The 27,072-nt window shown below is 40.2% G+C and overlaps 4 protein-coding genes and 1 long non-coding RNA gene across 8 annotated transcripts in view; 3 read left to right on the top strand and 2 right to left on the bottom strand.

Annotated features, from left to right (window-relative positions):
- Nucleotide 1: 1 nt before the first annotated feature.
- On the bottom strand, nucleotides 2-2,525 carry LOC135346757 (uncharacterized). Of its 2 annotated transcripts, XM_064544492.1 has the most exons (6): nucleotides 2,447-2,525; nucleotides 1,994-2,384; nucleotides 1,651-1,937; nucleotides 1,502-1,590; nucleotides 852-1,077; nucleotides 480-723 (listed from the first exon to the last, which is right to left on the bottom strand). In XM_064544492.1, the coding sequence occupies exons 3-6, from the start codon at nucleotides 1,907-1,909 to the stop codon at nucleotides 578-580; spliced, it is 720 nt and encodes a 239-aa protein (XP_064400562.1). In that variant the 5' UTR covers nucleotides 1,910-1,937; nucleotides 1,994-2,384; nucleotides 2,447-2,525; the 3' UTR covers nucleotides 480-577. The 2 variants fall into 2 exon arrangements, 1 of the variants encoding a protein (XP_064400562.1); XR_010398107.1 differs by lacking the exons at nucleotides 1,502-1,590; nucleotides 1,651-1,937; nucleotides 1,994-2,384; nucleotides 2,447-2,525 and adding an exon at nucleotides 2-338 and having other exon boundaries at nucleotides 852-1,492.
- Nucleotides 2,526-3,130: 605 nt separating this feature from the next.
- LOC135345980 (cyclin-dependent kinase 11B-like) overlaps nucleotides 3,131-27,072 on the bottom strand; it is a 38,665-nt gene continuing 14,723 nt past the window's right edge. Inside the window, exons 8-15 of the mRNA XM_064543455.1 lie at nucleotides 5,911-6,126; nucleotides 5,359-5,586; nucleotides 5,022-5,213; nucleotides 4,595-4,648; nucleotides 4,472-4,534; nucleotides 4,386-4,427; nucleotides 3,382-4,325; nucleotides 3,131-3,310 (exon numbers count right to left, since the gene is read on the bottom strand). Of these exons, the coding sequence (XP_064399525.1) occupies nucleotides 3,387-4,325; nucleotides 4,386-4,427; nucleotides 4,472-4,534; nucleotides 4,595-4,648; nucleotides 5,022-5,213; nucleotides 5,359-5,586; nucleotides 5,911-6,126 (1,734 nt within the window). The 3' untranslated portion in view covers nucleotides 3,131-3,310; nucleotides 3,382-3,386. The remainder of the gene's footprint in view (nucleotides 3,311-3,381; nucleotides 4,326-4,385; nucleotides 4,428-4,471; nucleotides 4,535-4,594; nucleotides 4,649-5,021; nucleotides 5,214-5,358; nucleotides 5,587-5,910; nucleotides 6,127-27,072) is intronic.
- On the top strand, nucleotides 13,399-16,712 carry LOC135346234 (uncharacterized). Of its 2 annotated transcripts, none has more exons than XM_064543808.1 (11): nucleotides 13,399-13,516; nucleotides 13,573-13,621; nucleotides 13,916-14,101; nucleotides 14,158-14,436; nucleotides 14,497-14,570; nucleotides 14,630-14,825; nucleotides 14,885-15,190; nucleotides 15,247-15,367; nucleotides 15,508-15,549; nucleotides 15,611-15,713; nucleotides 16,460-16,712. In XM_064543808.1, exons 1-11 carry the CDS (start codon nucleotides 13,496-13,498, stop codon nucleotides 16,586-16,588), a joined length of 1,506 nt encoding a protein of 501 aa, XP_064399878.1. In that variant the 5' UTR covers nucleotides 13,399-13,495; the 3' UTR covers nucleotides 16,589-16,712. The 2 variants fall into 2 exon arrangements, with proteins under 2 accessions (XP_064399878.1, XP_064399870.1); XM_064543800.1 differs by having other exon boundaries at nucleotides 13,736-14,101.
- Nucleotides 17,815-20,121, top strand: LOC135346741 (uncharacterized). 2 transcript variants are annotated; one of them, XM_064544473.1, is made up of 4 exons: nucleotides 17,815-18,905; nucleotides 18,978-19,140; nucleotides 19,182-19,410; nucleotides 19,527-20,121. In XM_064544473.1, the coding sequence occupies exons 1-4, from the start codon at nucleotides 18,741-18,743 to the stop codon at nucleotides 19,714-19,716; spliced, it is 747 nt and encodes a 248-aa protein (XP_064400543.1). In that variant the 5' UTR covers nucleotides 17,815-18,740; the 3' UTR covers nucleotides 19,717-20,121. The 2 variants fall into 2 exon arrangements, with proteins under 2 accessions (XP_064400543.1, XP_064400552.1); XM_064544482.1 differs by having other exon boundaries at nucleotides 17,823-18,905; nucleotides 19,185-19,410.
- Nucleotides 25,503-27,015, top strand: LOC135346960 (uncharacterized). Its single transcript, XR_010398158.1, has 5 exons — nucleotides 25,503-25,634; nucleotides 25,683-25,890; nucleotides 25,945-26,153; nucleotides 26,419-26,546; nucleotides 26,599-27,015. It is a non-coding gene; the product is annotated as an uncharacterized LOC135346960 (long non-coding RNA).

The following is a 27,072-nucleotide window of genomic DNA, read 5'->3' as shown; positions in this document are numbered from 1 at the left end:
TACCAAAAGTGTCATGATCTGATCTACCATATAATTATAAAACCGCTAATTACTTCGTTCACTAAAATAATAATATAGTCAATTGGGTTTTACTAGCTCATAAGCAACGTTCTCCTGAGTGAAGGGGTCAGGTTTAATGTCATTAGGTTCTTCGTATATCACAGGAGGTGGTATCATTTCAGTTTCAGTTTCAGTTTGCAGAGTTATATTTTCAGACCTCCTCCACTTGTTCACTGCCAACACAATGAAAACACCAATGGAGATTCCTAGAGCCAGGGTCAACAGGAACGTCAGAATAACAGCAACAGCAATAGATACTCCAAAAGAAAGATTGTTTTCTATAGTTGCAAGAACATTCACATCCATTTAATAAGTAAATGTTATCTTTAGTTATTATAGGCACAATCTCACAGTTTGTATAGTTAGCATAGGCATGCACAATCAACAGGTCACAGTTTGTATAGCCGTATAGCATTCACCTGCTGTAGTTTCTTGCTCGCATCTCAGGGTTCCTTTACTCCAGTGACCGTCACTCATACAGGTCCTAGTATACTCATTAGCAATACTATACTCAGTGTCACATGTTATGGTAGCAACAGAGCCGAGAACCACACCACTGTAAGGTCACCACTCCATTGAGAACAGCCACTGAGCCAGTACTTCTTTGAGATGAAGGGCTTTTTCCCAGGACTTCAGGGTCACATTCCACCAGACACACTCCAACTATTGATAGCAAGTTTTATACAATTATACACTCGTCATTGTTGTTGTTTCATTATCTAAGCTGTCAACAATAGCTACAATAAACATGACACTGAATGCTCAGAATAGTATAATAGTTTACTACTAACCTGGATTTACAAAGGTAACTGGTGCTCCTTGGCCAAAGATATTAGACGCAACAACACTGACAGTATAGCGGTCAGCCGGAGAAAGCTGGGACCCATTCACTCTGAGTGTGCAGTAGTTGGTAGTGTTACAGTTAACTCCATTAAATTGAAGGGTGGCTCTAGTTCCTGTTAATGTGACTGTGTAGCTGATAGTGGGGTCCAGGTTAGCACCAAGTAGAAGGGTGGACTGCTTGGAATGTGAGCAGTATATTTACTTACAAGAAGGGAAAATCTAATATTATAGTACCGTACTAACAAAAGGCCTTATCACATTATGCGATAAGCCAGTTATAGCACTTTCACACACCATGCACCGTTGGTCACATGAAGTAATCAATTCTAGACAGGATGTGTCAAAGTTAACGGTTTCATAGCTCTTATGCCATACAAACCAAATAAGCTATAGGTATATTTGGTAAGCAATGGTGAATGAAGTAATCGAAGTTAATTTGGAACCGGCATTATAGATATATAGATTCGCCAGAAAAGTTTTAGGCACCAAGTATATTGTACCCGCTATAGATTACACGTGACAGTAAATTGAAATTTATGAGGAAAACTCAAGGTCATAATTATAGTTATAGTATGAGAATGTCACTGATTCAACTCACCACACCCATAAAGTCCACTTCAATGTACGCTGTGCTTCTATACTGATTGTACATTGCCATCACTTGTAGCCCAGTTGGACTGGATGGTACTACGAGAACGATACCTCTTTATATAGTGCATGCATGTATAGCTGTGTGTATGAACTCACCGCGCAGTGAGATGGCTAGTGTAACAGAATCACTAATGAACCCACAGTCTTCTGATATGGACCTCACTTCAAAGGAGCAGGTCTGGCCACTGACCGTCCAATCAGAACACAGGACATTGGTAGTGTCAGCACTGGTTTTCATACTTACACAACCACAATCCTCTCCAGTCACGTTAAACAGATATCCTCCCACATTGCTGGTATCAGATGGTGGAATCCAACTGAAGGTGAAGGACGAAGAAGAAGTGACCTCAACCATGACACTTATAGAGGGGGAAGGGAAGAAGCTGTTTGGAATGGCAAAGTTATGGCACAGTCAGATAGTCATAATTATGTTACTCACCTCCAACTATTACGGTGTCATTTCCAGCTATAAAAAATTCCACTCAAACTACATATAACAGTCATTCCATTCAACTCATTAGAGGCTGTTAGAATCAATCTTGAGGTGTATTCATTTCTACTAAATCCAGTACTCATTGCAGACAAGCCACCACAAACACCAGCATTGCCTCCAGACTGAAATTGATTATGAGATAGAGTGATGCGATTGTTTGTTGTATCACTTGCTGAAGGACAGTTGAGGGCAGTTCCCTGCCAAACCGTACTAGCCACAGGAGGATCTAGTGGATCAGTGACAGTGCACACATAGCTGACAGTCCTGCCCTCTGGTATACAACCCAGTCCAGTGGTTCTCTCTACTGGCAGCACTAGTCCTGGGGTAGCCTGCAGGACTAAACATTGACACTAATCATGCACTAAACATTCATAAACCTAAGACTATATAAATCTTTACCTTGGCTCAGCAATGACACAGCTAAACTTACAAGTATACAATGATTACTTCTGAAGTGCACCATTTTGTTAATTTATACTTATAAGGGAATTGAGGTGGAAAAGATCATTGACATAATATTATTTTGATGACCCATTCATGATCACATGCATGCACTTTTAGTCAACTCTACAATCGTGCACCGTAACTTAATGATTAGGCGCACATGCAGTTGGCGGACCTGAAAAACAGGTGCTCCTGGTATACATACAGTAAACAGTCCAAAATTAATTTATAGATCTATCTGCTCGTAATAAGTTGCTGCTGTCATACATAGGTATATTACCTTAAGGTGACATAATTATTTTCGTGAGTATTAATTTCTGCTATTCAGTCTGCGAATGAGAGTATAATTGGACAGCAATTATTAAATGGAACCACTCGAAGGAGCGGTTGGAATAGCACAGGAATCTGCACATGGTTTAATTTGAAATGAGCAATCTCAGTCTAATTTCAGAACCAGTTTACCAACTCTAAATCTGTACATTTTAGGTTCGCTATTTCCAGCACATATTAAATTATGATAGGCTAAGCAGTACTAGACAAGCCCCCATTTTCTCAATGATCATTATGTGGAACTAAGTTTCATTGTATACCATTACATAAACCAAAACCATGCATTTACCATTGTAAACACAAAATAATTCACTCCAAAAAAATACTGGTGAACTAAAGGAATACATCATTGTCAGATTTTGGCCATAATCATCAGATGCAGGACTAATTATCTATAAGTAATGTTTACTGTCTGAGTGTGGCCTGCATGACAGACAGAGAGAGAGAGAGCTATGAAGAGTAGTGGGAAAAACCATGCTGTGGTTGGGCCTGCATAGATACATGCACATGTATACAGAGCATAAATCATTGATCTGTATAATTACATTATTTTGTCTTACCAAAATTAATGTGATAGCATATCGATAACATCTTGATAAGGCTTAGGGTACGTCTCAGCAATTCGAATCAGTTCGGAATTAAGATTAGTAGTGGTTGGTCTTCGTGCAGGCACATCTTGAAGACATTGACGGATTAGTGGAAGAAACGGATTATCGAATGACAACATGTCGATCCATTTTGAACGTTTTTGAATATGAGATTCTTTGAGAGTCAATCCTTTGGGGGTCACAAGATTGTCATAGTACTGAGGATAGATTTGAAGAAGGACAAACAAGGTTAGCACACCAAAAGAGAAGACGTCCAAAGCATAGCCATACACGGGGATTTCAGCCAGTGCCTCAGGAGGCATATACCCGAGAGTACCGGGAATCATTGACTGTTTGGAGGCAGCCAGAGGGTGGACATCGATGATTTTTGAGACGCCAAGGTCAGCAATCTTAGCGTGAAAGCTCGTTGTGAGGAGAATGTTGGGAGCTGTCAGATCACGGTGAACAATACCCTGAGAATGAAGGTGGAGTAAGCCTTGGGTAATGTCTAGAAGAATCGATACTTTTAACCAAATTTCAATGTTTCGATATTGCTTTAGGCAGCCCTCGAGATTCATGTACAGGCGCTCCATTACTAATGTAAGCTCTCTCCCGTAATCTCTCTGTGGCCCGTAGTACACACCCATGAACTGGACAATGTTGGGGTGGCGCAATCGACTCAGTAACACACACTCGCAATAAAACTTGATATAAGCTGCTCGTTTGTCTTCTAAATTTACTCCTTCTTCTCTCCCTTGACCAAGCAAAATGTCGTGAATACGTTTGGCAATGCAGCTAATCCCATTCAGTTGGATACGATGAACAGATCCGTATGACCCCACCCCCTCACATTCTCTAAGGTCTGGACTTTGAGGAAGGACGTAGGGAGACAATTCATCCTGGTTGTGCAACTTATTCTATATAGGTAGCATGGTGACGTAATTTTGACATTTTTTCATATGTTTGTTTGAACTTACCTCCAACTGTTGGGTGTGTTCACGACATTGCTGAAGGCTAACCTGTTTAAGCATAATAATTATAGCCGAATTAAGACTCTTCTTACCTCTAGCTCTTGATTAATAGCAGAAAGCTTGTGGTTTTCATTTTGATAATTTTCAAGGCTAGCCTGAAGAAAGTGATTAATTGACCATGAATAGCAGCAATGCACACGGGATATTTTTCTTACCTCTAATTGTTGAATTGCCCATTGGTTTTCATCTTTCTGTCGTTGAAGGTTATCCTGAAAATATTGAAATGATACATATCAGGCTGAAAAACGGAATACCATAATTATAGCGGGTATATTTCGAGGGTGTAAAAACGCATGTTCACGGTTTTCGCTGATTCATCATGTACCACAAACATTGTTATACCCACGAATTTAATATTGGCATGCATGCATGCTGCAAAATGGCTGCTATAAAAAACCTCAGATTCGGGCAACCTTTCTAACAGTCATTCAGCGAAAATTTATGAAATGAAATATACCCACTATACTGCATGTAGTTATAATTGGCTGAAGCATTGGAATTTATATTGACAACGTTTAAACAACTTTAAACCCTCACAATAATTATACTCTATATAATAAATTTTTCCTTCCTGCTATTTACCTCGTTATCTGCCAACAGCTGTTGTATGTAAGCTTCATACTGCTTGATTTTGTGAGCCAACTCTTCTTTTTCCTCTTTTTCCTGCTGCAGCTCTAATAGCTGTTGCCGATGATCCATCTTAATCTGATCAAGTTCTGTAAGCAGACACGCTGTGGCCGCTTTTGTTTCATCTTTCTGACGTTGAAGGTTAGCCTGCAAATTTGAATACGCATGATACACCAGGCTGAATTTATGTTGTGATGCTCGATCATTGTGTGAAATAATTTTTAATTGCCACAACATGTTAACTTTAAGCAACAATACTCTGTAATTCAATTTTTTTCTTCATGCTCTTTACCTCATTATCTGTGATCAACTGTTGTATGTCAGCTTCATACTGTTTGACTTTGGGAGCCAACTCTTGCTGTAACTCTACTAATTGTTTCTGATGATCCAACAGGATCTGATCAGCTGTTGTAAGTAGACGTGCATTCTCGGTGTGAGTTGCATCTAGTTCAGCTGATTGGACAGCTAATGTAGTATGAAACTCGTCAGTTAATTGTCTCCTTAGTTCATTGTGCTCATTCTATAGGTTAATAAGAACAATAATGCACTCAGGTTCAGTAAAAATCATGCGTATCATCATACAATAACGCAGAGCCTCCCATGCACCTATACCTGGTAGGTTTTATTCAAATCACTCATTCTCTCTTCATGCCATCAATCCTCCCTTTGTACTTGTCTTTCAAGGATTATTCTCTTGTTCTTTTTGTACATATAATTATAAGTCTTTAAAAAGTCATTATTCATAAATATACACCAACAACCCTAACGACATTATCATATATATACGTGTATTGACGATTCACAACTGCATGCAGTCCTAATTCGACTACACAAAACCACTCACCATGTACAGTTGTTTCATTTTTTTCAGTTCCTGTTGATGTGCAGCTTCTCTCTCTCTCTCTTTCTGAACTGCTGGTGCAAGTTGTTTGACAGTTACATCCAACTGGTTTGCTTGGGTCCCTGCTGCAGTGGACCGATCCTTTTTAGCGTTGATCGGTTGTTTGGTAGCTTCACTGAAGTCTTGTTTATGACCGACAAATTGTAGTTCACTTCTGGCCTAAAAATGGTATTGATAATTAATTGTTTTACGTACACCATGCAAGCTAGGTCTGTTAAAAAACATTATACTTTAATTTTCTGCAGAGCATCTGAAGTGCTTCGTAGTTACAACTTTCAAGTCATGTGAAATACATTAAGGACTTCTCTCTCTTGGAGCTATTCATAAGAAATTTATTCTGTATATACTGAACTGCTATTGCTCAACAGCTACATGCATCACCTGGTTTGCTTGTCTTCCTATTGTAGTAGACTCGTCATTTCCAGCATCAGTGATCGCTTGCCTGGTAGCTTTGTACAAACTTTCTTGTGGAAATGTTGAGTTATGACATAAATTAGCTTGTTCAGCCTGGGTGGTCATGGTTACAATTTTCTGAAGTGGGAGAATATTCGCATACGGCTGTGTTAGAGCTAATGTTAAGAGGCATCCCAGATTCATCCATGTTGAAATATAGCTCAGGACGGTCTCGTAAATCGTACATATCAATTGTTTCCTCGAGTAGATCAAAATAGTCATTGAGTGTGTCGATATTTGATGCAGCTGCACGTGCTCTACTGAGAGAAGAGGGATTACGAAGGGTTAACCTGGGATGACGTCTGCTAAATGAGGTCCACCACCCATCACTTACAACACGCATGACACCGTTAACGTCTAATACCCTCTGAACAATACCCATGACTTGTTTACGAGACTTTGGGTATCCGATTTTGGCACACCGCAGGAGAAAATCAACAAGTTCACATTCTTCTATATCATTTAAGTACTTGCTTGGCCCACTTTTCGCTCCAGGTTCTACTTTGTGACTAACTCTATCACACAAGGTAGACCGAGGGACATTATACTCAATGGCAGCTTGAGTTGTAGTCAAGCCTTTACTTTCAACTGCATATAGAGCACGAGACATGTTCTCTTCTGTCCAAAGTTTGTAGCTTACATCTCGACTTCTTACAATAGCTGGTGGAGAATGGAAGTGCTTTTTCGGATTACTTTGAATCGTCCTTAGTTTTAACGCTTGCATGCCTACAGCATATACTTAATATGACGCAACCAATCTTCTGATATTAATCTAATAAAATAGAACATCATTCAAATCAAATCATTCAGAAGGCTACATGAAAGGTTTACAGCAATTTCATGTGCTGCCTTGATAGCCAAGTGGGCAAAACACTGAGTTATGGTTTAGCTAAATAGGTTTAAGGGTTCAAGGCCAAGGCTGGGTTTATTTTCATCTCTCATGGATCTATATCATAGATAGCTAGTACTTATTCTCATTAGTTGGCACTATCCTCATTGTCATCCTATACAGACATACCTTAGTTAATATAGGGTCTGCTGCCAAGAACACATCAATGATCCACATGGCAATAGAGTACAGTGCGCATGCGCAGAAACGAACATGCATTGTGTATAGTAGTACAACAAAACAGCTCAGATAACGCAACAGCAGAAAGATTAGATATCAGTTTTTGTGCCAGTTCAAGCCCAAAGGCTAGCTACTCTACAGTTTTATGTAGTTAGTTTTCTCTAGCTATACACTAGACGGGAGTTATATCCTCTTGTCGAAAACAAGTAATTTATTGTGAACATTAATATCTCGGTTTGTGTACTTCAGCAGTTACCACTGCCTACAGCAAGACTCTGAGTTGGATTTTTTTTTGCACAGATGTTGCAGAGAGGACCTGGCCCACCTGTACATGGAAAAAAAATTTGTTGTGCACTTCTCACTTTAAAGCAATCGGCATGCACCGATTATTGATCGTCTCGAATATTGATCGTTGACTCTACACTCATAGCTGACAGTCATACCCTCTGGTATACAACCCAGTCCAGTGGTTCTCTCAACTGGCAGCACTAGTCCTGCATGGGGTAGCCTGCAGGACTAAACATTGACACTAATCACTAAACATTCATACCATAATTATATAGTATTATCCCTACCTTGGCTCAGCAATGACACAGCTATACACTTACAAGTATACAATGATTACTTCTGAAGTGCACCATTTTGTTTTATGTGACTTATAAGGAGATTGATGTGGAAAAGATCATTGACATAATATTATTTTGATGACCCATTCATGATCAACAACTGTTATAGTTTTGGGTATACATGTAAGTGTTTGTGTAGCTACAATAAACCCAGAGGAGGTCCGACAATCGTGCACCTAACATGAATTTTGCTGAATCAGTATTCCTCTTTACAGACGTTCTTGAGAGATTTAGAGCTCTAACTAAAACTGCACACATAGCTAGATCTATTATGACAATACACAGAGGACTAATTCAATCTAGACACGTACCTTTTAAGGCAAGTTATATGAAATATTGATTCAGCAAAAATTAATATTTAGGCGCACAGTTGTCGGACATGAAAAACAGGTGCATGCTCCTGGTATACAGTAAACGGTCTAAAATTAGATGTGTATACTAATTATACTTACTTACTGCATGTACACACTGCAATGGAAAACGCTGTTTAAGTTATAATTATGCTATACATTATCATAGTAGTGATTGCTATTATAAAGTAAATTACCATCTATAGATAAATCTGCTCGTAATTAATAAGTTCCCACTGTCAATGGGCACAAATAATTATATTGAGCATTTGGTCCATTTGAATATTATACGGACAACGTATATATCGATACCTGATCAAGCGCATGCATGCGATTGCTCATAATGTCTTGAGAATGGAACAATCAAGTCAATTAGTTGGCTGGTAAGCTCTTCAAATGGGCTCTAGTTTGACAAACACTACTGAAAATAACTGTCGTCGAATCGATGTTAAAACGATTGTAAAATCAATGAATAATATTTTCGCGAACAGTTAAACCAGGAGCCTATAAAATAAGGTGGCTAACTTCAACGTATACTCGGGGATCAAGTTTCGTAGTTCCAGTTAGCGACTAAGTGCTTGCAAACTGCAGCCCTGTATTGCGTACAACATGTGCATGTAGGTTCAACCACTTAGTGACTCTGAATACATGGGAATGTGGTCATATATATAGCCACTTACAAAACGTGATCCCCTATGTGCACATGTATACATTCAAACTGGCGTGAGTAATGTACCAGGCCGGGGTATTTTAACACAAGTGTAACATGCCATACTTACCAGATCAATTCCTGGCTGCCCAATGATCGCTACCCTATAAGCTGTCCATCTTTCATAACCCTGGAGCTTTTGTAGAAGGCAATAGCTGAAAACACCCAATCGTCCTCATCTTCATCTTCATCAATTCTCAAACGAGGGCTCTCACTTGCTGTCTTCTTGATTTGGACTTTGTGCAGCAACTTCTGTAGACAGACAGCGGGAAAATATCCACAACTCTATTCAAGTCATGACCAGTTACTTCCAGAAGTGTCCTGAGTTGCTGGCTAGTACTATTAGAAAACATCTCCAATAAAAAAGCAATACAGTCGCGATCGATGAACAGTGGAGAGACGACAGAGGGCCCTGGAGCGACGGGTAGCTGAGGCATTGGTGTGAGGAGTAACTGAGGCATTGGAGTGAGGGGTGGCTGAGGCGTTGGAGTCACAGGTGGCTGAGGCATTGGAGTGAGGGGTGGCTGAGGGGTTGGAGTCACGGGTGGTTGAGGCATTGGAGTGATAGGTGGTTGGGGCATTGAAGGGTCCGGATAATATGTCACTGAAGGAAAAAAGTGCCCCAAGTATATAGGAGAGCTTTAATGCTCGTCGGCACTATATCTCTCCTATATACTATGAGGCATTTTTATAATGCATGTGCATTAAACAATTTCCCCAGGTATATAGGAGAGCATTAATGTCCATTGGCATTAAAGCTCTCCTATTATACTATAGGAAACATTTAATGATCGGCACTAAATCTCTCCTATAATAATATGGGATATGCTTTATGATTGAGGGCACTAAGTCTCTCCTATAATGATATGGGATACGCTTAATGCTCGGCACTAAGTCTCTCCCGGTCACTCCTACCTAGTCACCAGTGACTCCCGGTCACTCACACCTAGGAATAAATGACTCCCCCGGTCACTGACTCCTAGTCACGAATGACTCCCCCCTGGAAAAAATGACTCCCCCGAAATTTATACGAACACTGCCATAGAGCTAAAGAGACGTACTTCAGGGGCTATACTAAGTACATCCTCAAAACCTGTCACAGTGTGACTATACAATCAAGCTCAAGACTGTTATCAGGACTGCATGCATGCTATCTGTGAGAGACCTGTTTAATACAAATGTTATATAGAATAACGTATTGACTATATAATTATAGCTGTTCCTTATTGTAAACTGGTTCAGTCTAGCTATTAGTACCTATAGTACTTATACTACATTGTACACTCTGTTCACATTTTCACACGTCTCACGGTCACTGTAAAGCAACACTTATAATACAACAACATCCATCAAAATAACTTACATTAAATAGATCTACAGTGCATGAAAAACAAACAAAACAACAGTGCAAATTAACAGTGTATAAACAAAAACAGCTAGTGGAAGATAACGAAATGCTAAAAAAATTCTATCTAGATCTACAAGTAGGACAAAACCAATCTCCAAGTGGAGATACTTTAATACGAACACATTTATAATGATACCACACATTACACGTATCGCACTGGACCATTTCATCATAACAGTCAGGGCGGAGACAAGGGCAGTATATCGTAATTACTATGCTGGAAAATCTTTCTGGTCTCTTGCGGCTACTAACATCTTTTGACTTTGGAAATCTTCTGAGTTTCTCATTTTCAAAGCAACGCACAAGGTGTGGCCTCATTTTGTCTTCTTTATTTAGGGTAATGGTATCCAGATTGTCTCCTTGCAATGCGTGGTATGCAGCGGCAATTGCAAACAAACCACAGTTGTTACTGCCACTGCTCTGCTGTTGAATGGAGGCCACAGACAGTAACAGCCCATTGTGCGCTATTAAAGGCTTATACATCTGTGCGATTTGCAACTCAGCACTTGGCTCCAGGTCTTTCCCATATTGGAAGCAGCTATCAAAGAGGAAAAGTTCCCCCTTGATAAGTGCTGTGGTTTGTTTGCAATTGCCGCTGCATACCACGCATTGCAAGGAGACAATCTGGATACCATCACCCTAAATGAAGAAGACAAAATGAGGCCACACCTTGTGCGTTGCTTTGAAAATGAGAAACTCAGAAGATTTCCAAAGTCAAAAGATGTTAGTAGCCGCAAGAGACCAGAAAGATTTTCCAGCATAGTAATTACGATATACTGCCCTTGTCTCCGCCCTGACTCTTATGATGAAATGGTCCAGTGCGACACGTGTAATGTGTGGTATCATTATAAATGTGTTCGTATCCACTTAGAGATTGGTTTTGTCCTATATATAGTTGTAGAATTTTTTAGCATTTCGTTATCTTCCACTAGCTGTTTTTGTTTATACACTGTAATAATTATTAATTTGCACTGTTGTTTTGTTTGTTTTTCATGCACTGTAGATCTAGTTATTTTGATGGATGTTGTTGTATTATAAGTTTTGCTTTACAGTGACCGTGAGACATGTGAAAATGTGAACAGAGTGTACAATGTAGTATAAGTACTATAGGTACTAACTGATATGATAGCATAGCTAGACTGAACCAGTTTACAGTAAGGAACAGCTGTAATTATAGTCAATACATTTGTATTATTAAACAGGCCTCTCACAGATAGCATGCATGCAGTCCTGATAACAGTCTTGAGCTTGATTGTATAGTCACACTGTGACAGGTTTTGAGGATGTACTTAGTAGATCTATAGCCCTGAAATCTCTAGCTCTATGGATGTTCGTATATAAATTTCGGGGGAGTCATTTTTTCCAGGGGGGAGTCATTTGTGACTAGGAGTCAGTGACCGGGGGAGTCATTTATTCCTAGGCGTGAGTGACCGGTGTCATAAAATTTTAGGCCCCCCATGAGATTGGGCCCCCCCCCGGCCTAGAATTTTAACATTTTAGGCCCCCTCTTAAAATTTTAGGCCCCCCATTAACAGCACAACAGCGGTAACATTATGTGACAGTGCATTCTCAAAATACACCAATACAGTCTTCTATGGTCTTCACAGTCTATGCATGCAGTGCCAGTTACTGAATTCAGCTCTCCTCACACACACACATTTCATGCATGTACAGTAGTACCACTGGTCTCACAGCCATCACACTGCACCATGTCATATGCAGCACGAAGCAAATAGGTGCCAACTGTCCCGAATTGGTCAGGACTGTCCAAGATTACCCTTGTCCCGAAAGGAAACTGCTATTCACCTCAGATATCCCGGATTTTAAGGTTGCTGCTTCTGAGCTGGGTTACTAAGCTCCAAAAGGCTTATCAAGCCTGACACTACTGCATGCTATAATCTTCAAACAATGAACAAAAACAGCTTTACACAAGAAACTTAGTTTATATAGCAAGGGCATATGAGAGAAGCGCCCTTGTAATAAGTGGGCGGGCTCACTTGTTTGCATGTACATGTACTGTGATTCCACTATAGTTTCTCTCTTGACTTCTATATCTATGATTCCACATTACTTGAGAGCTGAGCCAGTGATGCTATTGGAGCATCCCCACAACAATTTACATCTTCTATGTAGGAAAACATGGAGGAAGATATGTATTGTTGTCTTTGCACTGAAAATTGTGTGCTTTATACTTTATAATTATTGTGAATTCACAAAATTTTGCCTCCTTTGGCGACCAGCCGCTTGGGGATAACGCCGCCATGTTTTGTCTTGAAATTTGGCTGAGAAAGTAAGCACAAAAAAAGTTGCAAATATGGCGGTAGCTATGCACAACATCGATTGTCTTACAGGCAGATCCAACATTGCAGAGCTGCATCAAAGCATTTAACTCTTATAGGTATGAGTAACTCGAGGCTAGAGTAACTTGAAAGGTAAATCTTCCTTCACTTTGAATTCCATGATAGAATAATAATGCAAACAATTTTGCTACTTTGATACAGAGTCTTTGCATGCATGCAGTCTCTTTGATGCTTTGTAACTAATAGAGCTAACCTTACCATAATTCTTTGACTTCGTTCTATCATAGATAAAGATTTCTGTTCGTTTATCTTCTATCGTGCAGAAAAGAGGGGGGCCTAATCTCACAGTGGGAGGCCTAGAATTTTAACAGATTGGACCCCCTGGGGGCCTAAAATGTTAACATTCTAGGCCCGGGGGGGCCCAAAATTTTAAAATTCTAGGCCCGGGGGGGCCTAAACATGGGGGGCCCAAAATTTTATGACACCGGGAGTCACTGGTGACTAGGCCAGGTAGGAGTGACCGGGAGTCATTACATGTATTTAGGGGAGTCATTCATTCCGGAGCAAAATGATTTGAAACAAAAACTTTTCTAGAGGCTCTAGTAGAGCTATCATGAGTATACCAAGTTGCAAGGTAAGACAAGAGAAAACGTGGTACCTGTATAGTTTTTACTGCCTATATACGTATAGATTATCCTGTTGGTCCTGGTTTCATGGACACTGCTAGCAAATCAACTGGGTGAGCAGATAGACAAACTGCTAGACTATAGATCTACAATTAATATTTATAGAGATTTACAGAGAAATAAGACAATGCAATGCATATAATGAGTCCATGTGTGCTATTGTCTAGATGCTGTATATGGAAATTCAGCATTTCTATCAAACATTACTGAAGAAGAAACTATGTTAACAGTTTGTCCTGGAGAGTTAGTCTGTCTAACTTGTAGTCATATAAAGGGTGCACAAACTCGATGGGCAATTAGTGGAACTATATCCTGCAATGTTATAGTGAGCCACGATTTTGATTCAGGCTCAGAACAGCCTTGTGATCTGAGTCCGTTCACCATCATCATGATCAGTGACAATACTGGCTCCACAGTGAGTTCCATCGTTCATATACCTGTGACTGAGGCACTGGACGGTACTCTGGTTGAATGCTTTGCTGGTGGTGGTACTTTGTCTCCACAAGTTGGCAACACCACACTTAATGTGATAGGTAAATAATCAACAAGATCATCATACTCACAATCACAAAATGTTTACTTTTTACAGATCTAAATATGTCGTCTGTAACTTCCTGGATAGCAAATCTGAGAACTGATGCTCTAGGGTCTGTTCTGGACTGGGACCCATTGGACCAACCTTACCAGAGATGTGTCACTGGCTACAGCATCACCCTGAATGAAACAGTGTACAATACCACAAACACATCTCTATCATTAGCTGGAGAGAGCCTCCCTTACTGTGAGACTCAGACAGTGACTGTGAAACCACTCACACTCAATGGACCGTTATCTTCAGACACCTTAAATATCACTGTGATCAATCCAAGTATGTTTGTAATGACAGCATACTTATCTTAATGCCATTAATTGTGGGTGTCATATTTAGACTTGGTGACTCCAGCAGTATCCACCTCCTTCATATTCCAAAAGGAAGTTTTGAAGCTCAAAGTAATAGTTCAGGTATGATTTGTGCATGCCTCTGCATTATTATCTCGCTAAAATTGTAACTTTGTCTTCAGGATATTTCGATTGAAATTGCACTCATTCAAATGTTTGGATACATATCGAGTGGAGAGGATTGTGTTCCTACCACATCATTTAATGGGAGTTCAGTTGTAATCGATTTCTCAGACCAATCTCCTGGAGATACTTGCACAGTGTGTGTGATGTTCAGGAACAAGGACTGCTCTGCAATCAATTCCACTGCTGTGACTGGTAAGACTGGTTGTTTTGTTGTTCATACACAACGTAACTATTGAGGTGCTGTGTTTCAGTTCCAGCTACAGTGATTTCCGCACAAGAAGTCACACCATCAGAAACTAACTACACACTCTGTTTGTCGCTCCCCTTCACTGGTTACCCTCCCAGTGACCTGCTTATTGTCTCCATCCTCTCTCCCCCTCACTCGGATACAATCACCCTCCCTTTCCCCTCCACAACCAACCAAATCATGGTGACTTTCACTGACCTCACTGCCGGAGTCCTCTACACCTACACCATTAGAATTGTTTTGACCAGCGACCAATCGAATGATGTCGTTCCTCCTTTCACTGGAGAATTCAGTTTGACAACATTGGGAGGTACGTTCAACTTGCTAAAATTCGATCGAATTCACCAATTTTCTCCATGCATGCAGGTGGTGGTGGAGGAGAATCAACATTCCCAGTTGCAGTTGTAGCAGGGTCTATTGGTGGCATTGCTGTTCTGTTTTTTTCCATAATCATTATCATAATCGTAATCGTCATCACTCGACGTAGGTGGTCACACTACTATCTCCCCAAAGCAATAAACTAAACTATCATTTTGATATCTCTCTCCCTTTACACTATATATACCATGAGAAAAATGTTTCCCCCAACAATCTCTTTTTACATAATTTTTATATCATTGTAGGTAGAACCAACGATCTATATTTCAAAGAAATTGCTCATCAGGAAACGTAAGTCTTTCCTTTTGTACTATAATTATATCAGCTTATCACCTGATTTATATTTGTACAGACCATGTGTCATTAAGGAAGAATCAGATTATGCTGTGCCTCAAGATTTGAAATATAGGGGATCCAGGCTTAGCAATGTGCACATGGGAGACAATTTCTTGCAGGTACTTTACCTTGTGTGGGCTGCATGTGAATGTGGTGCTTGTGTAGTAAACATTGAGGTTGCATGGTTAGAGCCCACATACTCTATAGGGCACACTATCATTATTAGTCTAGAGTGAGATGTACAGAGGATTTCACGTTGGTTGGCAGAAGTTAAAAGTTGAAGTGCAGTCAACCATGACCACCAATTTCATTAGTAGGGAGAAACATACAGTGTGTGTGGTCATGGTTGAGTGCACTTCAACTTTTAACTTCTGCCAACCAACCTGAAATCCTCTGTACACCTGATTATATTTCTGTACTGCAACATTCAGCTGTGTACACAATTAGTCAGAATGTAAACAATTTAGTTTGTGTTTACAATAATTTGTTAACTTATATGAGCTAGAGTTATCAAAACAAATTAGTTAGTCGACAGTCACGAGTGTTGATTTGCTAAGTATATACAGATCGAGAGGATGATCATCAATAGAAATCATATGTATAATTATATATACATATCCTATTGGTGTTACTCAGTAAACTTTCATTTTGTCTCAGTGTGGATAAGCCTGCTGCCTGTATGTGCATGTGCATGCACTGTATAGCCTGTAACTGTTATGGTGGGTTCAGTGTTGGTAGAAGGAACAACCATGTTATCTGAGAATTGTGGCTAAGATAAGCCTTGCACGGAAAGCACCCCATTTACTAAATACTCCCACTTTGCCCAGATGCTGAACCAATCCATGCATACACAACATGTACACAGTGTAGGAGTCCTACTCCAAAATCATTTTCTCCTAACATCTCTGATGAAGGCATATATTCACTGGTGTTCGATGCCCTCCCCAATGGCACACCCCAAACAGTTGTCAGTGGGAAGAACAATGTACTGTAGCAGGCAATAACTTGGCTTTTCACACGCTAACTATTTATCAGGTGAACTGGTCATATAATCATGTGTATGTGTGACAATACATTGTAAAGGAAAGGAAAGTTATATACATGTTTAGATCTAATTATTGTTATACGGTTGAGTTAAAAAGATTGCACCTGGCCTTCGTGGACGGCTAGGTCAATAGAGTCTGTACTGACTTCGGAAGAAAAGGTAGATGGGAGTCACGGATGCACATTACAGCCGATCTTAGTAGAGAGAAATTTAGTCTGCATCTCACCCAATGGAGGGGCTGGACCAATTCCTCTAGCAGCAGAGAGAACCAGTGGGGTGAACGAGCCGTGGTACAAGTATATATACACAGACTCACAATTGGCAATTCATTGATTTTTGTTCACGTATAATTATTATGTGTTCAGGTATATACTACTCATTGTAACTTCTCTGCATGCTTGTGTTCCTGGCATGTGGCCAACATGATATGGTAGTCTCGAATACCCGCCTCAACCTAAAAGCTTGAGTCTGGTCAAACTCACATTGTGGTTTGGTTCAAGTGTGTCCAGGAATTTCTTGGACATTTAATTGGCCACAAGTGGGTGTGGAACATGAATAAAATTATAGTCTACATGAATATCATTATAGCTAACCGCCACAGCAGCATGGATTGTTACTAGTAGAAAGAATTAGCCCCAGACATGCAGAAGGCGACGTAGGAAAATTCATGGAGAGAGTTGTAAGGATATGATACTAGAACTCTCCAGACTAGCAACAGGACCTTTGGAACACCTTGTCGAAATTAACAGCCTAAATGCTCATTTATGTGAATGTGACCGTCGACCATGGTTTCATGGCCCTCTAGCTCTGTGCAATTGATGGCTTCAAGCTCAGTGTTTTTCTCGTAGGCTTTCAACTCCTAGCCTTAATTGATACACTGTCTGATATAGCCCTCTGTGTATGTTCTGTCCCTAACATGCGGTGGCTTGTGGCTTTATCACTATGCTTGTGGGCGTGTAGTCCACTTGACTTTGCTGACTGTGCAGAACAAAGTTCATATGTGAGTTGGACCAGACTCAAGCTTTTAGGTTGAGGCGGGTATTCGAGACTAATGATATGGTATGTCTACCCTAATTATTAAATGTTCCATGCAATATTGTTTTCCCCAGGGAGACCCCCCCCCCCCCCCCTACACACCTATTTGCTTATGGCAGTCAGCAGTAGTACTAGAGGGTTGGTAAATTATGCTGACATCATTTTGAGCATAATAGGTACATTCTTTTTATCTCCTTAATAATTATAGTGCTAATAGATATAAAGTCATGTGGCCACTATTTATAGTTTGATGTTACTTGTGCAACAACATGGGGTTTATGTTGTGCTCGATCTGGAGGAATAACCTGGGAATAATAGGCTATCACACCCCAACTCTAGCTACATCTACTCCCCTTTGTGGTAATCTAATATCACACCCCAACTCTAGAGCATCTACTCCCTCTTGTGGTATTTCTCAGTATTGAGATTCTACGGAAGCCCATTAGGGCAATTCATTTCCTAGTTAGGAAGGTCAGAGGTCACCACTAACTCGGAAGTGAGGCCATGTGGAAGTAACCGCGGCTTGGAAGTGAAGCCGATTGGAACTTCTAAATGAAGTTATTAGCCGTGTTGTAGGTATGAATAATAGTTGCTAGCAGTTGCCATAGAGCTGTGATTTACTTTATTGCTATCTAAGGTCTCTTTAGAAGCGAAACTTCCAATTGGCTTTACAGGAGGTCAAAGTAGATGGGCGTGGCCCGCCTCCAAAAGGGGAGACGGGTTGCAGCCCCAGACGGAGACGGGTTGCAGAGGAGGTGCGACACGGTCACGAGATCCATTTTAATTAGTTTTGTTGCTCTGTTTTTACATTGAAAACATATTGGATTTGGCTCTTGTATTACTTCAATACCGTACAAAATTAGCAGTTGATATTTGGTACCAAGCAAGTACTTCTACTAACAACACACTTGGAGAGATTAACCCCAAATAACCTCTGAAATAAACAGTGCAATGAACAGAACTAAACAGAAGAACTGGGAATGGAAGTAGATCTGACAGAAGTTGCAGTGCACATACTGATAGAGCTAGAGTGGATTCTCCCATAAGCAAACCTCCTCAGTCTGTGATGACTCCTGTAAGGCCCAATAAAAAGAGGAGAATAAAGAGGAAGAGCAGGAAACCTGACCCTTGTCAGTCAACTACTACCACAACGCAAACATCTAGATCTAGCTCCTTAGTTGATGACCTAAGGAAGAAGTTAACTTTTACCATTGATGTCGGAGTAAAAGTGGTAGGTTTAATTGTAGTACATGCAATATTAGTATTATTCATGCGACCCTAGCCACTCCGTATTATTTATTAGAATCACAAATCACCGTGGACTGAAAGTGAGACGAAAGTCTTGGTTAACTATTTACGGACAAGAGGGCACAGCAATCAATGGCCTACCACAAAATCCCAAGAATTTTGGAGAATTGCAGCTGATTTTGTTCATGATTGTAATCCTGATTCCAGTGAAAGATCAGGTAAGTATGGCATAACTGACACTCATTAGTAATCTCTATAGTAGGAAGTGCTTGCCGAAACAGAGTTTGGAATTTGCTTCGCAAGAGGTACGAATATGAGGCCAAATACATCCGTGCTGTCTTAGGATGGAGGCAATCATGTGACACAAGAGGACTGTCTCAATTACAGCGATGTAAGGGGAACTATCAGATGCTTAACCTCATACTTGAAGAACTGATGCCTTGGGCTAATGAGTGTAACTACAACTACTCTCTTTTTGAAGTTAACAGGTATGCATACATGTACCCTCCAAAGGTATTTTTAATCGTACGTACATGCATAGTAAGGTATTGTGCTTGTGCTGACAGTGTACACTTGCATACTAATTGAGGGTTTTGTATCACAGGAGCGTATCTGCAGTGTGTGGGTTCACAAGGGAAGTGCTAACAGCTCTGGTCGCGGACATTGAGACACGTGAATGGAGGCGATGCTTGGATCTTTCTCCTGAACATCCTCGAGCAAGCACGACGGATGACGTTGAATGCTTTTTCAGCGTAATGCGTGACATGGTTGGCACTCATTTTACTGTCAAATAGGCCCAATTTGCCTGGAGAAAAGTGTGCATTGAGTTTGAAAAGCGGATCGATGACAACCTCCCATTTTAGTATTTCACATCTGCTCACGACAGGTTTTACGAGGGAAAACGTGTTTCTTTTGACAAGCCATCTAAAAAGAAGCGTCCCCCAAGACTGCCACGCTCTGAACAATGTGCAGCTGCAAGTTTAGATTCTGGAAGATGTGATTGGCCTGTGAAAGGAACACCATTTCTACGGCCCAAATTTCATAAGCATGCTGCAAATGTACCACCTCCCTCTACATCACAAATCCAAACTGTTGAACATTCATATTAAAATTATTTACAAATTTAAGTTATTATGTATCAGACATTATTATGAATTGGGACTGATTGTTCAATCTAATGATACATGGTGTCGCATTGAGAGTGCCAATCGTTTCGTTTAGAAACTTTAACAGCTGTGTAGTATCCAGGTCCAGTACTTCGAATAATTTTATATTTAATCCATGAAAATTCAACGTTAAGAATGTCCCCCTTGTCGATAGCACTCAATACAAAATCACACAGTTCCTTGGGTACCCAAACACCTTCCAACAGCCAGCAATTATCTCACACTCAAATGCCACTGCATGAGAATCATACGGATTGTTAGGTTCGGGATTTAATCTCACTGGAACATTCTTTTTTTCGTTGATCAACATATCAAATGCTAGCTTCAAAGTTTCTTGATACAAGGGGTCATGAGTGACACCAACACACTTAAAATTGACGGTGCTAATTTCTTTCGAGACTGCACACTCGTCATCACTTTTATCTGATTCTGTTGACAAACTGTCAGACACCAACGCTGGATCGTCATCAGAGGCATTTTTCTCATCCATACTCTCTTCTGTCCATCCCCAGATAATGAAGGGTCCATCTGGTGTAGATTCAAGGTGTTTGACGTACACACGTTTGCAAAACTCTTCCACCTACATTCGGAATAATTATTTGTACTAAAAACTATATGTATGATGTACACAATTTCATATAATTATGCGTCTCTATAATTATAGTTTGTATGATCACTAGCACTATATCAGTATGTAGTGGACGGAATTCTTGCCGATACGAAGCAGTAATCTTTGAGTTGAATAGTGAAAGGAGGTACTATTTTGTCTAGCTCGGGATCAGCTCTGATGAAGGCATCCATCATTACAACAGGAGAGTCACTAGCACTGTCTTGGTCTTATTTATCAAGGAACTGAATTCTAACTTGTCGCAAATCACATAGATCACTGAGAAGGACGGGATGATATAAGCAAACTTTATTCCTATCTTCAAAATAGTGATCAATCTGTCAAGTCCAATTTCTACTGATGACAAGGGACTAGAGACTGACAAAGGAGTTCTAGCAATGTCGCTGTCTACGTTTTGCTGGGAAGACATTTTGTTCGTGGCAAGTGTGCGCGCGTTATTTAAAGAATGTCAATTTAGCAGTGATACATCGCTTCCTGTCGTACCTCCTCTGTTGCAGCCCTATCTAGCATTCGTTCTGCTGCATCGCGTACTAACTATGAATATCACTAGGAGAATGTTGAACATTGTGGGGCGAGCGTAAGAAAACATGCTTGTTTTACGAATTAAAAGAAATATTTTGTATTTAAATTCAAGGTTATTAATTTAGTATACGTAGTAGAAGCATTTTACATTCGCACTGGTAGTTATCAAGGTCGCGTAACTGAGTTCATGACAGTACCATCATAATAAAATAATAATAATAATAATAATAATAAAAGAACATGAGAAGGGCTGTGCAGAGATTAGGTTGTCAGCAGTGACTTTGGCTTCAGCAATTGCTGCTACATTTTGGCCAAATACGTCCAATGGAAGTCGGTAAGGATCATGAGTCCCAAAAGCAAATACATACAGACAAAATTGCAACGGTGGAAGTCGGCAAGGATCATGAGTCCCAAAAGCAAATCATTGTGCCGGTCCATGACGTATGGATACATACATACATACATACATACATACATACATACAGACAAAATTGCAACGTTGAAGACTAGGTAGGACTCGCTTCGCTCGCCCCAATTAGCCGCGCCTCTAACCACAAAGCTCAGCTTGCGGGGAGGGGCTGGGAAGCCAACAAAAATGCATTAGGTAAGGGCTATACAATCTGATTGGTGCATATGCATTCCTGAATGCAAACTGCTTACGTAATGTAGGCAGTCTGCAATCTGATTGGTGCTGCATGTTTTTCTGCAGCAAGAACAAATGCTAGATAGGGCTGCAACCCGTCTCCCCTTTTGGAGGCGGGCCACGCCCATCTAAGGTCAAAGGTCACTACTAACTCAGAAGTAAAGCCACCTGGAACATGACAAAAGCAAGTTGGAAGTGAAGCAGATGGGAAATTCGAATGAAGTCAATAGAGATTCTGTAGTCTATACATTTATATAAAAGCTTGGCCATAGTTATTGAAGCGATAACTGCCGTCGGAGGTAAACCTTATAAATAATTATAATGAGCACATGGCATTGTGCTCTGCATGCGCAATGCATTGCAAACTCCATATCGCTTCTACAGACTGCAAACAGTAATAAAAACATTGCAAAAACAATAGATTACAGAATCTATCATGCACAGAATCTCTATTGACTTCATTTGGAATTTCCAATCTGCTTCACTTACAAATCGCTTTCCTTCCAGGTTAGTGGTGACCTCTGACCTTGTGTAAAGCCAATTGGAGTTTAGCTTCTAAATAGACTTTAGATAATAAAATTACAGCAAACAACAGCTCTAGCAAGTCTAGCAACTGCTAGCAACTATTATTCATGCCTATATACAACACGGCTATTAACTTCATTTTTAGGATTTCCAATCGGCTTCACTTCCAAGTCGCGTTACTTCCACGTGGCTTCACTTCCGAGTTAGTGGTGACCTCTGACCTTCCTAACTAGGAAGTGAATTGCCCTAATGGGCTTCCGTAAGATTCAGTTAAGGGAGGTAGTTCACCTGTGTAACTGTGTACTTCCATATGGGATGATTATGTGGCTGATTAGGAATGTTGGTTTTGAGTACATGTTAGTACAATATACACTGAGGAATGCAGAGGAGGCTGAACACGCAATCACATGAATACAGTACACTTAAAGTCAAAAGTCGAGCCTGCTACGATCGCATATCAATACTTATCATATCAATACTTATCATAGCAAATTATAGCTCTAGATTGTTTTTGACTGTAGATTTTTAATACATGGCAGGACATAAAGTCATGACATGCTGCCTTTATAAATATGCAAAAATGTAATATTAGGTAAATATCATTAACGAAACAAGTGTATAACTATAATGACTGCTGAATGAAGAGTGGGAAATGATTGACCATTACTGTTACTAAATTTCAATTAATGGATGCTATGGCAACTACCAATTAATAATTATATAGCTAGTGCATAACTAAAACTACTAAGTAGAGTATAGCAACACTCTATGGACGAGTTTGCTCAAGTTTGCCATCGCACTCTTCTGAAAAGGCTGCAATGGCATTACAAGTAAGTAAAACTAGAGCAAAGCAAATCTAATAAACGTATATATAGCTATAACTTTATATTAATGCAACACTATAATAGATCTAGTGTAATTACAACGAAAATCTTTGGCGTTATAAAAAACCAATTGGATACTGCTATATACGTATATGTACCTACTAAAAATCACATTGGTACAGCCCCTGAGCCAGCACTTCTTTGATTATGGTGAGCTTGTTTTTCAGGGTCGTATATTCCACCAGAGTCGACCAGACACACTCCAACTATTCTTATGAGCGTATAATTAACCTCCCGTGTATAATTCAGCTCACTACACACCAATGAATTTTCTTGAAGTACTCAGTGCTGCCATGCATACTCTATAATGGTTGTACATTGCCAGTCCAGTTGGGTGGACGGGATCATCCCGGATGGTACTATGAATACAATTGCCTGATTCAGTATAAAAGTTCACATCGTGTAGTGAAGTGGCTAATGCAACAGAATCACTGCATGGTAATCAAACGCACCATGCACAGTCTTGAGATACATGCAGTCTGCAGTTCAAATAAGCAGGTCTAACCACATATTAACATGCATGGCATATATAAGTGTTGGCCGGATAAAAAAGTGCTATATTGCATGTGTACATAATTATACTTCCCAATACTGTCACAGAGGAGCGGATAGATCAAACCATAATTAGCAAAATTCACCAAGCCTATATAACTATTTGCAGTAGCCATGCAGTTTCTGTCATGTAAAGTGGCTGTTAGAAGAGCCTGTCCTCTGAATTAATGGAATTCGTGTGAATTCGTTTAGCAATGAATTCCTTAATTCCTTGAAATCAGTGGACCAGTGATAGTACGTATATACACTCATAGCTGATAGTCCTGCCCTCCGATAACTCTACTGGTGTTTTTCTGTCATTCTACACATCTAAAACCTGAAAGATGAGTCAGCGATTGTTAGAAATATGGACTATCTATAGATCTATGCTGGGGTAGGAGTTAACAATCTCAGTCTTTTACTTTTGAAATCTATACCTTGGCCAATGACACAACAATTACTACAATGTCATGCACTTTCAATTCAACCACACAATGGCTATACATCTGAAATGCATCATTGTGTTTTAACAATGTTTTTTCGTGTAACCCATTGATAAAAATGTTAAGCTGTGTTAATGACTCTGTCCACACATGCAACCTGGGTGAACTGTCATAAATTAGATATTAGGTAAGCATCATTATAGAAGTGCAACACTATTAGCTAACCCTCACAGGAAATATATAATTATATGACACTATATATAGGAAGTCCTGTCCTACATAAAACAAAGGGCTATAATTATTTCAATGCAACTAGATCTAGACTTCTAGACATGACACAGGAAATCTGCTTGGATCGCTTGAGGGCAGTTCTAGTGTGTGGCGTATTACTCTCTTCTTTCAGTGCAGGTATATAATAGATTGTTTCTGCCCAGATATGGTATAGATATGTATAATTATCATTGCTTCTAATAGATCGAATTTTATATAGCCACTTGTACACTGACACCAAGTCCCATGCAACGTGCATGACTTGTCCTAATGACACTGTAACCTTCACCTGCACTCTACCTGGTACTATAATTATTATATGGATGTGGCCAGTGCATCTGGATTAGTGAGTAACAGTATTGTAACAAGGGAGATTGGCTCTGATGGGGTCATGTTCCGGGCTGATTACTCCGGACACAATGGAGTCTTGATCATATCGACACTCACCACCCTCACCATGGTGACAGCGCTGGTGGAGCTATGGTGAACTGTCTAGAAGGTCCAATACCCATCGTTGTGGCAGGTAAGTAAAGTTTATTGTGGTTAGAGCTAGGATATAATAATATAGACACACATTTTACACAGATCTTTGAACCCAACAATGTCCTCCACTCAAAACCAATTACCCAGTTCCTCTAATATCTCTCTGGAGTGGGACCCTCTCTCTTCTACTGGTGGTGTGTTTGTCAGGTATGTCCTCGTCATCTCCCCAATACCTCTCTCTGGGTCACAAATCACCGTGGAGACCACCTCCGCACAGATCATTGTCTCTTTTAACACACCCTACGACGTGACTGTCAGAGCTGTTAACTGTGCTGGAATGAGAGATGCCTCAATGCGGTTCACTATACCTTCCATAGGCAAGCAAATGTTAAATTACTGTCCCCACAACTAATACTTCACTCTATAATACTCAGTTTCCTGTCCCTCCTTCCTCTCTGCTGCTAGTGGTGTGGTTATTGTCCAGATACCCAGTGTACCTACCGTGGACTCCACACTTGCCTTCACTTGTTCTGAAGATAATCAGATAGTAACCTCTATCTGTGGCAATGATGGACGATGGAATCCTGACCCTGAGGAGTTCTTGTGTCCAACAATGAGTAAGTTTGATAAGTTTGCATATAGATCAAGCTGTATATCTCTTACAGAATCCCCAGTGACCTGCCCAGTTCCCGGGTCCCCCTCTATGGGCATTATGAACACTAGTGGTCAGTCTTACATAGAAGGGTCACAGGTCATATCAGTGCAATAATGAACACTTTCCCACGGGTATTCTGACTGCAATTTGCACAAGAGATGGACAAAATAGAGTGTGGGATCCTGATCCAAGTGCTGTGGTGTGCAGGGCTTTGCCAGGTATAGTGCATGCTCGAATATTATTAACTGCATGCGTATGCTATATCTACACAGTCAACTGCACTGTCCCTGAGGAGCCATCCAACGGCACTATAGTGAACTATGAGAGGTTGAATGAGACAGTGTTGGAGGGAATAGTGCTGACTTACCAGTGTGACAATGGACTCTCATTGATAGGACCCAACTCCATCATTTGCACTAATGCTGGAGTCTGGAACCTTGAGCCTATAGCACCATCATGTGTGTGTCCCCAAAAACTGTCCGTAAGTACTTATAATTAGCCTCTTTTTTTAATACATACATTTGCATAAGCTGTGTAAGCATTGTGGTGAGATGTATGATAATTATACATGTGTCGTTGATTTTTCTACTGGCTAATAACGCTGGGGCTATAGCTGGTGGTTCTCCTGGCAGTCTGTTTGTGGTGGTACTGGTTGTTGTGGTGTTCATAGTCTTAGTAATTATCAACAAAAAGTGAAGGAAAGGTTGTTTCATGTTAAACTGACTCTTTATGACTTGGTTCAATAGGTAGCAGCCAACTATCAGACGATAAAGTTCCAAAAGTCGCAGCTGGTCCAGTATACAAGGAAGTCGGTCTAGCAACAGCGCAACGAACACAAGACATTCAAGTGGAGTCCAATGAAGCTTATGAACAAGTGAGAAAATGAACGTAAAAGAGCTTTGTGTATAATGATTATTCTACCCTAGATGGCAAAGCAAAACATTGAGTTGCAGTCAAACCAGGCTTATGGAGAACTCAAATATACAGCTTAATATATTGAACTGAACTACTTGTTTGTTGATTCAATATGGTATAAGATAGCAATCATTCCCATGGGTATTCTGACTGCCACTAGCACAACAGATGGACAAAATGGAGTACGAGAGCCTGATCTCAGTACTATACATAGTGCTGTTACTTTATTAACTGCGTGCTGTCCTACAAGGTCAACTGCACTGCCCCTGAGGAGCCAAGCCATCAGCAGCCAGGGTGCTTTTCATTATTTATAGTTGAGGGTGTATTTTGTGCAAACACTGTTGTGTTTGAGTTTTGTGATGGTCTCCTACTGAATGTGTGGGTGGAAGTATGCAAAATAATATTATTTTTCTGATCTTACACTAATTTGTATGGTGCATGTGGTTTTCTTGGCTTCCTTTATTACTAAAATTAGTCTGAAAAGA

Source organism: Halichondria panicea, chromosome 1, assembly GCF_963675165.1.
Source record: "Halichondria panicea chromosome 1, odHalPani1.1, whole genome shotgun sequence".
In the NCBI taxonomy this organism is placed as follows: domain Eukaryota; kingdom Metazoa; phylum Porifera; class Demospongiae; order Suberitida; family Halichondriidae; genus Halichondria; species Halichondria panicea.
The sequence above is the reverse complement of the archived record's forward strand: the minus strand, read 5'-3'. Positions and strand labels throughout refer to the sequence as shown.

Excerpts from the sequence above, each read along its gene's own strand:
- LOC135346757 (XM_064544492.1), bottom strand. The coding sequence starts at position 1,909 with ATGGTTGAGGTCACTTCTTCTTCGTCCTTCACCTTCAGTTGGATTCCA. Across the intron at positions 1,591-1,650 it reads ACTAGCCATCTCACTGCGCG|TACCATCCAGTCCAACTGGG; the intron begins GTGAGTTCATAC and ends TCGTTCTCGTAG. Across the intron at positions 724-851 it reads AGTTACCTTTGTAAATCCAG|TTGGAGTGTGTCTGGTGGAA; the intron begins GTTAGTAGTAAA and ends TGCTATCAATAG.
- LOC135346234 (XM_064543800.1), top strand. The coding sequence starts at position 13,496 with ATGAGTATACCAAGTTGCAAG. Across the intron at positions 14,571-14,629 it reads AGCTCAAAGTAATAGTTCAG|GATATTTCGATTGAAATTGC; the intron begins GTATGATTTGTG and ends CTTTGTCTTCAG. Across the intron at positions 15,550-15,610 it reads GAAATTGCTCATCAGGAAAC|ACCATGTGTCATTAAGGAAG; the intron begins GTAAGTCTTTCC and ends ATATTTGTACAG.
- LOC135346741 (XM_064544473.1), top strand. The coding sequence starts at position 18,741 with ATGACTCCTGTAAGGCCCAATAAAAAGAGGAGAATAAAGAGGAAGAGC. Across the intron at positions 18,906-18,977 it reads TTGATGTCGGAGTAAAAGTG|AATCACAAATCACCGTGGAC; the intron begins GTAGGTTTAATT and ends ATTATTTATTAG. Across the intron at positions 19,141-19,181 it reads TGATTCCAGTGAAAGATCAG|TAGGAAGTGCTTGCCGAAAC; the intron begins GTAAGTATGGCA and ends TAATCTCTATAG.